We start from the raw sequence: 12,154 nt of genomic DNA on the forward strand, positions 1-12,154 counted from the left end.
TTTCATATCTTGTAAACTACATATCAGCCCCAAATTTAACTGTGATATTCGTTGTCAGCATACCCGAAAACCGTTAAAAGTCGACATTTTGAATGTGAACGGTGAGTTGGAGTTCATGTAAAAAAAATATCTAACATTATTATTTCAGCACGGACCGTGTTTATTTTGTGTAAATTATTACTTTATTTATAGGTAAAATTTCAATTTCTGATTTAGATTTATTTATCAACTAACTGTACTTACCCAGCGTTGCCCTGGAGTCTTTTTACTTTTATTTTTGTTTTGTGTTTTTTATTTGTTTTATTTCGTGTTTTTTATTTATTTATTTTTTGTTTTATTGAATGATTATTGTTTAACTGTTTTGCAGGTTAAATTTAATTATTAAGGTATCGTTTTATTTCATATTTATTATTCATAATAATATTGTTGGTCCTTGTCCAGAATTCACCCGATATTTAAAAAACAAAAATAAAGAAAAATCTGTGTGACGTACCTGGTAGTGACGAAATGAAAATATCATATTCCAACAATCATGTGAATTGATCAAATAGTTTTATTTTTCTATTAAGAAAATCATTTTTAAGCACGTAATGGAAATTCATAAGCATTACAATATAAACTTTACTAGTCTGACTTATTGAGTTATCTCTTGTTTAAAGTTGTTATCAAAATGGTCAATCTTCGATTAGTCATAACATTTGATTTTCTTATTCTGTGGTCTAAAATGCTACCAAAGGCGAAATAAGTTACTCTTCTGTAATTAAAAATTAGTACAAATCTGTTTGTGTGCAGTCTATAGAGTTCTGCGTGAACAAAAGGAATGATGAAAAAAATGGCTGTCTTTTCTCTTTATATGTTTGCAATATTGTCATCTAACATGCAAATGAGAGACTTCCGGCTGGTTATAAAAGCCTGATTTTTCAGAGACATGGTTGATTTTGAATTTGGATGTTGGCATAGCGAGTGTTGTCAGCAATGCGTCGTGTTTTAGAATTGAGTTTGGAGTAGCGACTCTACGGCAGCAGTATGTCGAATTTAACATTTGACTGTTTGAACCATGTATTTAAAAATAAACTACTTTATTAGTTTATGTGATTTTTCAGAATATAATATTTTAGTTTCATCATGGTTATGTACATCATACAGATTTTTTTTTTTTGCTTAGGTATGGGTGAAAATGGTCGATAAAAACAAAATCTTATACTTCTTAAAAGAGGCTTATCATTTCAATGATTATTAAATAATAAAAAAGAATGATCCGCAAAATACAATAAAAAAAAGAGTACATGCACTGGGGAGATATAGGTATGAGAGAAAAAAAGCAAAGAAACTGATTTGCCTTGTCACTGCTTCCAGTAGCAGATACACTGGAAGTTAGGAATACATTAGCTGACTATTACCAAATAATTCAATGATAATTCCAAATTCCAATAATTCCTTATTTAAAAAATTAAAACAAAATATCTTTGATTCGAAATTTGAATGCTTCTTTTCTATTTTTTTTTTAATTTCCAGAGAAAGCAACTCAAGTATATGCCACTTTGGGCATCAGCCTTATCTGCGTTCTGATTGGTATACCACTATGGTGGAAGACGACACAAGTTTACCGAGTGCAGCTGCCATATACTGAGATCGAAGCATTGACCGATAGCAAAGTAGGCATTTATACATTATTTGTGGTTCTTCTTTTTAATGATATTCGATTTAACATTTGTTTTACTTGTTGGTATGTGATGCCGAGCTTTTGGAAATTTGGTCATTACAGTGGCTTTTTATCTATCAGGCTGAGGCATTTGTTCTGAGTAGTCCTAGGAGGTTAATCCTTCCAGGCCTTGCCTCCTGCCTTTTAGGTGGAATAAATTTATTGTTTACTGGCGATTGGACTGTTTAAGCAAGATTTTAAAGGACAGAATGCTCCTTCTTTAGGGTTGCTCACTTAAATCTCCCCACCTTCCGACCTTGTATCACATTTTCCTGCAAGGGAAAGAAGTAAATACCAGCCTTTAGAAACTGACTTCCAAACTAATCTAACTCTGATCAGGTCTTTACTTATTCCTCTGTTGTATCCCTTCTTCTCCTCCAATGAGTCCAGTGAGTGACATCCCCAAATATGCACGTTTTGGGTTCCGGTTAGTCTCTTGGTACTCGCTGGTCACTTTGGCGAAGGTCATGGGTGTTATAAGATCTTGTCCGACGAATTACTACTTTCCCCACATTGTGAAAAGATCCAGAGAACCAAATGCCAAAGTCTGTACTACTGGGGAGAAAAAGTCATTTCAAGCCAAAAAGAAGAAAGAATAACACTTTAATGATTGGTCTTTTTTGGATAAAGTAACAATAATTATTTGTTGATTATACAATTCTGAACATTCATATTTCTGCCATATCTGGATGGGTCTCTTTAGTAAAAGTCTGGGAGATTTTCAAGTTTAGTGATTTCTACGTTAAGCTGAGGGCCAATCCCTTGGTGACATGACATCTGGTGGGGAACCGAACAGTCTTGTAGAATCAAGTCTTGAGGCTCCCAATACACTGTGAGAACCAAAGGGGCATAACTCCGCTGCTTCCCCAATAGAACTCAACTCATGATTCTTGATAATACATTATTAGTAATATTCTCCAACAGAATATTTTGTTATTAGCCCTGTTTTCTTTTTATAACCTCTACATGCATTTAACACTGTTCAAACTTTTTCTTTCTTTCTTTTATTTCTTCTGCCCTTTTCTTTTCTTTTCCACCATCTGAATTCTGACGTTTAACTGTCATGTCTTCATTTTAGCTTATCAACATTGTCACATGTTCCATTGGGCTGCTTTCCAGCTGACTTCATTATGCTCGTCTTTAAGTTGAATGTAAAAAAAGTTTTTTTTGAGCCATCCCCTTAGCTACTTTGATTCTACCCAATTTCCATCGTTGTTGTCTCAGAGCCACTGTACACTCATTCACCCTTATCTTTAAATGACCTGTGGGCCTTGATAAGTGGTGACTCCCTTGTGAAAAATAAATAACTTTTACTAAACACATTACAATTTAATTTTCTACCAACCTTTATACTTTAAATGTTCTGAAACTTTTTCAGTTTATTTTTAATTTAAAAATCAGATTTTATTTAATTTTTTTTTATTCATGAGAAACAAAATGGCTTCCTAGTCCTCTGTTGTTGGTGAGGCTTGATCCTTAAAAAAATGACTTCCTCTACTACTAACTGAAATCTCAATGAAAATCCCCCTCCCAGACTTAGAGTTAGTAAGGTACTTTTCCACACTTGTAAACTATACAAGTTGGTAGCAAATTAATTTTTAATGCATTTTATAGATGTTATTACTTGTATTTTTCTATAATTTTCAATTTCTTGGCTGTTATATTAAAACTTCACTAAATATTGATGAGTAAAAATATATATCTTTGATTGTCATCTTATTATATGGAGGATTATGTGTTTTGTTGCTAAAATGATGTCACTTTTCTTAAAGATATTACGTCATAAAAAAGTAGAATCAATCTTTCCAATAATTTCTATAACAAAAGTGAACGCACGTGTGTTTGGCTTGCTACAATCAAATTTATTTTTATGAGTAAAGAAGACAAACTTAACCTGAATAACTGCTATTAAAAAAAATGAAAGGTGCAATGTCTTTCACTTTAAACAGATACAAAACCATATTCTGTTTTTATGACTAAAATAATAATTAATGTATAGGTACATGGATGCTTTATTTACTGATCCTGGAGAAGGAGTGGATTGGTTTATTTTTTTTAATTAAACTTATCTCGTATATATATATATATATATATATATATATAATGAAGTAAAAATTAAGTTTACAAGCCAAAAGCTCCTGTAAACTTAAATCTAATATTAATATTTATATAGTAATCGCAACCAAATAAAAAAGCTCAATTCAACCAAAATAGGAAATAGAACTTGTCATAAAAAAACATAATAAAAGACTTAAAATTGTAATTTACAAGAATTTTTTGTTCGACACGATACTCAAAGGAAATGTTAAAAATGTTATCATCTTTTTGAGTATCCTGTTGAACAATAAATTCTTGTAAATTCTAATTTACAATCTTTATTTGTGTAGTTTTTTTTTCCTTTTGTTGAGGTGGCAAACTTTAAAATTACAGAAATATATTTTTATTATAGTATAGAACTATGTGGTTTATTCCAATGATTCATTTTCGCAATTTAAATACAATTTTAAAAATATAGTCCCTGCAATTTGTAGGTATAATCTAGAGGTTCAATTTTCACAACGCTATGCATTAAATTCGCCTGTATTTCGGCAATAACGCATCAAATGTTGTCTCCCAATTGGTCTATTGTGTCTGGTTTATCAGTGTAGAATAAGATTTTACACATTCTCAAAGAAAATAATCTAGTGAAGTTAAATCGCATAAATAAGGTAGCCAGTTAGCAAGTTCATTTTGTGAAATTATTTATTCATCAAATTTACTTACATATTTATTCTTTACATGTGATTTAATAAATTGCTATTGATGAAAATAAATTCTTATTGTCCCAGGCAACGTAGAGTCGTCTTGCTAGTTAATAGTATTTATCTTTGTTTTTGTTTCCGCAGGTAAAATACACTGTGAATATTAGAATCATTAATTTTGATTTTGATTTTAAAGAAAAGTCTCAACTCTTGCAAATTTTGAAAAAGAATCTGAGTAAGTAAAAATCACATTTTTGAACTTTTATTTTTTGTTTAACTTTTATTTTCGAACTTTTATTTATTTATTGTGTGAACTTTTAAACTTTCTGTGGCATTTAATCTATTATGTGAAAGGAAAAGATGGTTATACTTAAAACATTTTTTGTTTTGTTTTGCTATCTCCAGTTAGACCAACTTACACACTGACATGAGCATTCTCATGACAGTTTTCCAAGCCTTACTACTTCTGTACTAAACCTAAACGTAGATTCCATGAGGAAAGCTTCCTTCTTAGAACTGCACGCCTATGGAATTGTCTTCCGTTTTCCTGCTTTCCAGCTGACTACAATATGGTTGTCTTCAAGTCTAACATAAACAAGTTTTTTTATGAGCCGTTCCATATAAGTTAACAAATTTACCGAGTTTCCATTGCTAACAATTACTATATTGTTCAATTTCTACTGTACACTCTTTAACCCTTATCCTCGAGTGCCCTCTTGGCCTTGATAAGTGTTGATACCTATGTAAAAAAAAAAAAAAAAAATTAAAATGTGTTTTGTTTGTAACACCATTACTAGAAGATTGCTTTACAGGGTGAACAGATTCTTTCTATCCTGTTTGGGTTTTCATCAGTTCCCTTCTAAGTGTATTGCTTTTGCCATTGCTGAGAAACTCCATCTACCTCCTGTATGGTAACCTTCGGAAATATCAGAAGGAGGCTAACAAGCGCTATACCTTGCTCAAGGGCTACCTGGAACTGTGCAAGATCTTACTAAAATAGGAAGCTGTATTACAGTGATGTATCAGAAGACCAACAAGTCAACCGAGCTGGAACAAAAGGAGCCAGGCAACAAATCAGACAGTTTTGAAAAACACGTGACATAATAGTATTTATAGAAAAGACTGAGACTAGCAATATCATGTCTGTGAAATAGTGGTTGCAGAGAAAAAGAAAAGATGGGTCAGGCAAATTACAAATACATTGCTGCGCTTTCTCAAGAACTCTCAAAGGGGACAAAAGAGATTCACCACAAATATGACAACAGTACTTCATACATGGTTTGAAAGTAGATTTGTTTTTTTGTTGTTTTTTTTTTACATAGGCGTCACCACTTATCAAGGTCAATAGGCCACTCAAGGCTAAGGGTTAAAGAGTGTACAGCAGTTAAAAGGACAATATAGTAATCGATAGTAATGGAAGTTTGGTAAATTTGTTAACTTAAGTGGAACGGCTCATAACTGACTTTATGAGAAGTAAAAAGAGCAATGGATATAATGCATGAACTCCATGAAAAATTTGATGGGAAAGAAAGTTGAATTCTCAAGAGCAGAACCATCCATAAGAATTTCAGGAAAAAAAGGGGCACACCTATGATTGAAAAGACATTGTGATGAACTCAGATTATATTTGTCACAGATTACAGGCAATATCTTTTCAACCTACGTTTACTCTGCCATCTTGTGTGATACTATGTCCTCCACCCACAGAGTGTTAGGAAGTGATTCATAAAAAAAAAAGAGGAAAACTGATAATAAATACAATTTCAAACATTTTTTTAATTAAACAACTGTAATAAATACAATTTAAAAAAATCTAGATTAATTCGATTTTAAAATACTTGCTTTCATTTTGTTGTGCTGTGGAAACATTTGGAAAAACAGGGTTTTTGAGTAGCAACAGAAAAGGGGAGGGATGTTGGATAGCTGGGGGGAAGATGTATAATGAGCATATATGTTAGTCTTATATATATATATATATATCTGTTTATTATACAAACATTATTAGTTACATATGTGCATACATGTTTCAATTCATCAGATCAAAAAATGAGTGATATTGAAACCTTTCAATATTGTTCCTTTTTTGGTCTAATGAAGTGGTTTCTTTGAATTGGGATTCCACTGAAACATGTATGCACATGTGTAACCAATAATGTTTGTATAATAAACAGACTATATACCTGCTTTGTCTTTCATTAAGCACTCTTTAATAACCACGCTGGTTTCATTGGATTTACATCTAGGAAACCAATCTATACAACTATTATACATATATACGGGTGTATATATTTGTCTTCTATAATGAGTCTCTTAACTTATGAGTGCTAAACGTTCTGATATGTAATTCATTTAGTGTATTCTCTATTGTGTGTTGATGTGTTCATATGTATTATTGACAGTTTATAGACATTGTTGTTGGTTGGAACACCAACAAAAACATACCTCAAATTTTCTTCCCATGCGTTTTCAAATTAAGTGAAAATACTCAGATGGAAATTATATTTTGATATAATCATTCATTCTTTGCTGGATTCTTTTCCAGAGTTGGCACAGTTTGTATAAGATTACGTTTTTCTAAATCACCCCCTTCTAACTTATGAAAACTAACATTCCTTTCTATTAAAACATTTCAACATAAATAATTTTATCTATAAATATTAATAACAACCATATTAATAATTGGTGACCATCATATCTTTTAGCATTGTCCAGCCAATATCCAAGGGATCATGCTGAAGCAGTTTCTTTAATTGTTCAATACAATCTACCTTATGTTTTCTTTTAAGATCTAATGCCATATCTTCAGTTATATGCAAATTAATTTTAATAGTATAGGTGTCTTTTGTTGTTGAAGAAGTAAACTTCAGTTCAGTATGTGCATGTGTATATCTATATATAGTAGCATTCATGTGTGTGCGTGTGTGTGTAACTCTCCTACATTCCACATCACTGGGCTGATCATGACCAAACCTGACATAATGATGGTCTCCGACCTAGGGTGCCCGCGAAGCGTACAGTAAAGTCCCACGTGAAGTGTGGATATCTTGCTAATATATATGTGTACGTGTGTATGCTTTAAAAATTTTACAGAAGATCAGAAAAACATTGGTACTACCAGGTCCAAATCGAATACAGGAGGACCAGTTTATGATTGACAAATATTGAACTCTTCAATCTCTGTTTTTTATTGGTTTAGATAAAAACAAGAGTCTGAAGAGAGTCTAATATGTTTTTACCATAAATCGATCCCCGGAGTAAAAAAATACCTGCTGCTAATCCTTACATCTAGACATGTTTCCTTCAAAATTCAGTCTTTTCAGACTGCATTCACTCTCCAATTCGGCTTGAGCATAATGATCATGCAATAACCAGGCAGATGTGGTTGAAAGATATTGTAGTTAACCTGGATTATGTTTGTCACAGATGTCTGAGTGTTTTTCACAATGGTAGAACTGTTGTACAGGTGGATCATACTACCTCATTTTGTGCTGAAACTTTTTTGCTGCCCAGATGACATATTGAATGTTGATGGAGTTGCAAATACATTATCACTGCTTGCTGTTGTGTTGCACAGGAAGCTTCAGGAAGCTGATGCCAATTTTTGCCTCTAGGTACATTTCCTTCAAGATTCAGGGTAAAGTCTTTTCAGCCTGTGTTAGCTCTGCCATCTTGCATAGCAGTGAGACATGATCCCCAAATGCTTCTAATCTGCAGTGGCTTCAGCATAATGATCATACCATAATCAGATAAATGTGTGGCAGCAAGCAGGAGGAAATGATCTCTTCAACTGTGCTTCATGAAAAATTTTGAATTCCTTAGGTGTTCAACATCTTAGGTGGTTTGGCCATGTACAGCATCCACCTCTTGTGTCAAGTCCATAATACGATTGGATATTTAGATTGAGGAAAATGATTTTATGACCTAGTTGTTTACCCGAAGAGTATCTAGATTTGTCGGTGATGTGGGGACATTCTGGAATGGCTGTTATGTCCTGGCCACGACAATCAGGTTCCCGAGTGTTTTAGCATGATAAAACTATAAGCACAGCTTCTTTAGATGATGATGATGATGAGGTTAATATGTTTTTGATATGTTTTTTTGTGTTGAGTTCTTGGCATCATTATTGTTAAGGAATTGAACATTTGTATGAAATAAACAAAGAACACATCCTTTTATATAAAAATAGAATTTTTATAATTTTAACAATTGAAGGACCAGAGAGTTGAGGCACTCGCCTTGTTACCTTTGGGTCCTGATTTCATCCTTTTCTCTTGTGATGACAAAAGCAAGAGAGAAAGAATGAGATAGATATTAAAATGGAAGAGACTGAAATGTTGTCATTGTTTTACAAAACTTGGTGTTGGTCAAGTAGGTTTGATCTTTTGAACCTGCCTATTCTGATTGCTTTGACATGGCTGAGATTTTATAAACATCTGTCAATCTGAGTGGACGTGGAAATTGCTGTCTTTGCATTGTTTTTAATAGCACATGTTAAACTATACTTGTCTCAATTCAAGTGGAAGGAAAGGTGGGTATAAAGACCCCACATGTGGGGAGCTTATGCTTCCCCAAAAGGGCTATTTATCATTGTGCCACAGTTAATGTGTAAGAAGTGATATGATAGCACACAACATGAAATGCTCACAACACCTTAAATACTAAATCTGAATAATGATCGTGATGATGAATAATAAAAAAAAATGGACAGAACTTTTCTTCCAACCAAAATAGTTAGAAATGAAATTCCAAAGAGTTTCTTGCTTGTTTATTCAAAAGTTAATACAATGAGAAATGATATGAAATAGTTTTCCCCTTTTTGGTTTCCAGATCAAAATAATGCGAGCGTCATATTATCTGAACACATTTTGTCATTTCGACCGGCAACAAATGAGGAAGAAACCATCTTGAAAAACTCTCAATCTGTCAAAGGTTTTTATATTTTTTACGATTTGTTTACTTTACATTCTAAAAAAAAATGAATTCTTTTTAAGCAAAAACATTTTTGGATTTCTTTTAATCGGATTTACTGCTCTCATTTTACATGTTATTTGTACAATATTTTGCTTGATGTATAAAACTTAACCTTCAACCTTCTGTATCAGTCACCATGTCTGATAGTTTTAATTTTTAGTTTTTTAAATTATAGTTATTTAAAAACTTACAGCTGGTTAATGAACTTAAACTTTAACCTCTCCCCCCCCTCCCTTTTTAGAAATATGTTTTGTTTTTTTGTTGTTTTTTTTTAATTTTTACTTTCATCTAGAATCTAAGTATGAAAACTTGGAAGCATATAGTTAACCTTTTCCCAATATCAGACATGGTGACTGATACAGAAGGTTGAAGGTTAAGTTTTATACATCAAGCAAAATATTGTACAAATAACATGTAAAATGAGAGCAGTAAATCCGATTAAAAGAAATCCAAAAATGTCCAAACTCAATTCCTTAAACCGATATTTGTAATATTTGAATATATGGTGGTCCCTTGATCATGGGGATGACAGTCTGAAATTATCAGATAATCTCAACACATAAATGGGTGTTGGCAGTGGTGACATGGATACTGAGGTGGATGAACAACCTGTGTGCCAAGTTTGAATGCTGTTGCTTTTATAGCACCACTTTCCCGATGAATGTTGGCAACCTTCTGAAATACCAACGGCAGAATAACAGTGTTCACCAAAATAAATTAACTAATTACAGCAAAAAATAACAGTAATCAACAAAACAAATATCGTAATTACAGAAAAAATTACTGTAAAAAAAAAAGAAGAAATTGATAATAATTAATAAAAAAATCAAAGATTTTTGGAATCATCATTAAAATTTGCTATTATTTTCTGTCGTTTTGCAGAGTTGGACTTTATTCTTGGGAAAAAACTGTTTTCTTCGAATTCCGAATATCAAGTTTTTCTCCTGCCAAAGGCCCACGTTTTTAAGGACCAGGTCCCTCATGTAGGGCAATACAAGGCTACAGTCATCTGCAACACAGGTAATTAACTTTTCTTCTTTTGGCATTTGTTACACACAAAATATATAATTTGGGTTGCTGTTTTGTCTTTGATTTTCTTACAAATGCTTTGCCTCAACATTTCAACACTTTGCGCCTTTCTCAAAAACTGCTCATGCAACGTTTAACAGAGCCTGTTGTTTTCTTCTATTTTGGAAATAAATAAAATTAAAAGTTTTCCATTCAGAATTCTATGACAAAGTTGAATGGAATGTGTATTTAGTATGAAAACCATGTTTACTTTCAGAAGAGTTGTCAAGGGGTAGCTATTCTGTATAAGTTTCGGACTTTTTAAATTTTGCAAAAGATCTTTCTAATGTGGATACAAAAAAATTATATGCAGAAATGCTAAAAGAGTCAATATTTTTATGGAACAATTCTGGTTTGTTGCTAGCAGAATGTGGTTCCATTTGATTGGTCAGTTCCTATCGTCAGTGTTTTTAAGTAGAACCTTCCAACTTTCCTTAATCATACCCTCTTAATATCAAAGATGTAGTATGGATTTTTACAGAATGACTCTCATCTCATTTTTCTGACTTATAGACATCCTAGGTCATCCACAATTTGGTGCATTAATACCATAGTACCTTAATACTCGTTAGTACTTGTATTTATTTTGGCATTCACTTTGGAGTAGTTGGTCCAACTCCATCCAAAGATTTACTGCATCCCAAATGAATGCTAACCAGACATGAAGGTCCTCCACAGAGTGTAAGCCTATCACAGTTCAATCAAGCGAGAGTCCAGGATCAGCTTGGTATTCTGTTTCACCGTTCTGAGTCAGGTTTCCAACCATAAAGAGGAGCTGGTTCGATGACTTTGTGGATTAAATCATGTTCTCTGCTCACCTGGTATCTTTTGTTTATTATATTTTCTTTGCTATTGTCATATAATCAGAGAGAGGGGGAGAGATGCGATCTCATTGATGATGTCATGACGGGAATTGGTAGACAATCGTTGATCCTTTTTTCCAGCAGAGAGCATTTGATACAAATGTATATTTTTGGTATCTGATATTCTCTTACCACCCAATCTGGAGATGTTGGAACAAATTAAAATATGACAGTTTTAAACTTTAGCTGTTGCCTACGAAGATCATGGCCAGGATTTTAATAAAAAGCTAATGAATTGCTAATTCTTGTTGTCTTGCATTTGCGACTAAGCTGGTTATGTACAGGTGACTCGAGACTGTCTGTGGATTAAATATTCCCTTGACACTTCCTTCTTTGGAGGAAGCCTGATCAATCTGCCTACAAGTAACAAACAAGCTGGTTAAAGACACAAGATGCTGCATACCGAGAGGATAGATGCAATGCAATTTTATCCTTAATAAATGTTGCAGTTATTTAATAATCTTATTTCTTTTGTTAATACTTGGGTAACGGTAATTTATCAGTGCATCAATGTGCTAGCAGGTGATTGCAAGAATTAGAAATAGATGGAGCAAGTTCAAGAAATGAAATCTCTGTTATTTATTCATATATGCTCTGAGTGAGTAGAGCTTAAATATTGAAATTCTGACTATTAATAATACACACACACACACACACACACACACACATATATATATATATAGAGAGAGAGATATGAGAGGGCTGTGTTTGAGGGGTATTGCAATGCATTGCATAGAGCTGTCTATGTAGTAAAATAATAACATTGTGAAGGAATTTCAATAATTTTCTATTACTCATATTTATTTCTG

The 12,154-nt window shown here is 32.8% G+C and overlaps 1 protein-coding gene across 1 annotated transcript in view; it reads left to right on the forward strand.

Annotated features, from left to right (window-relative positions):
• LOC145283564 (GPI-anchor transamidase component PIGS-like) overlaps window positions 1-12,154 on the forward strand; it is a 79,319-nt gene that overhangs the window by 8,447 nt on the left and 58,718 nt on the right. The window contains exons 2-5 of the mRNA XM_080132465.1: window positions 1,516-1,655; window positions 4,588-4,678; window positions 9,271-9,372; window positions 10,297-10,434. Of these exons, the coding sequence (XP_079988591.1) occupies window positions 1,516-1,655; window positions 4,588-4,678; window positions 9,271-9,372; window positions 10,297-10,434 (471 nt within the window). The remainder of the gene's footprint in view (window positions 1-1,515; window positions 1,656-4,587; window positions 4,679-9,270; window positions 9,373-10,296; window positions 10,435-12,154) is intronic.

This window comes from Euprymna scolopes, chromosome 8 (genome assembly GCF_053919585.1).
Source record: "Euprymna scolopes isolate OS-2025 chromosome 8, ASM5391958v1, whole genome shotgun sequence".
NCBI lineage: Eukaryota > Metazoa > Mollusca > Cephalopoda > Sepiida > Sepiolidae > Euprymna > Euprymna scolopes.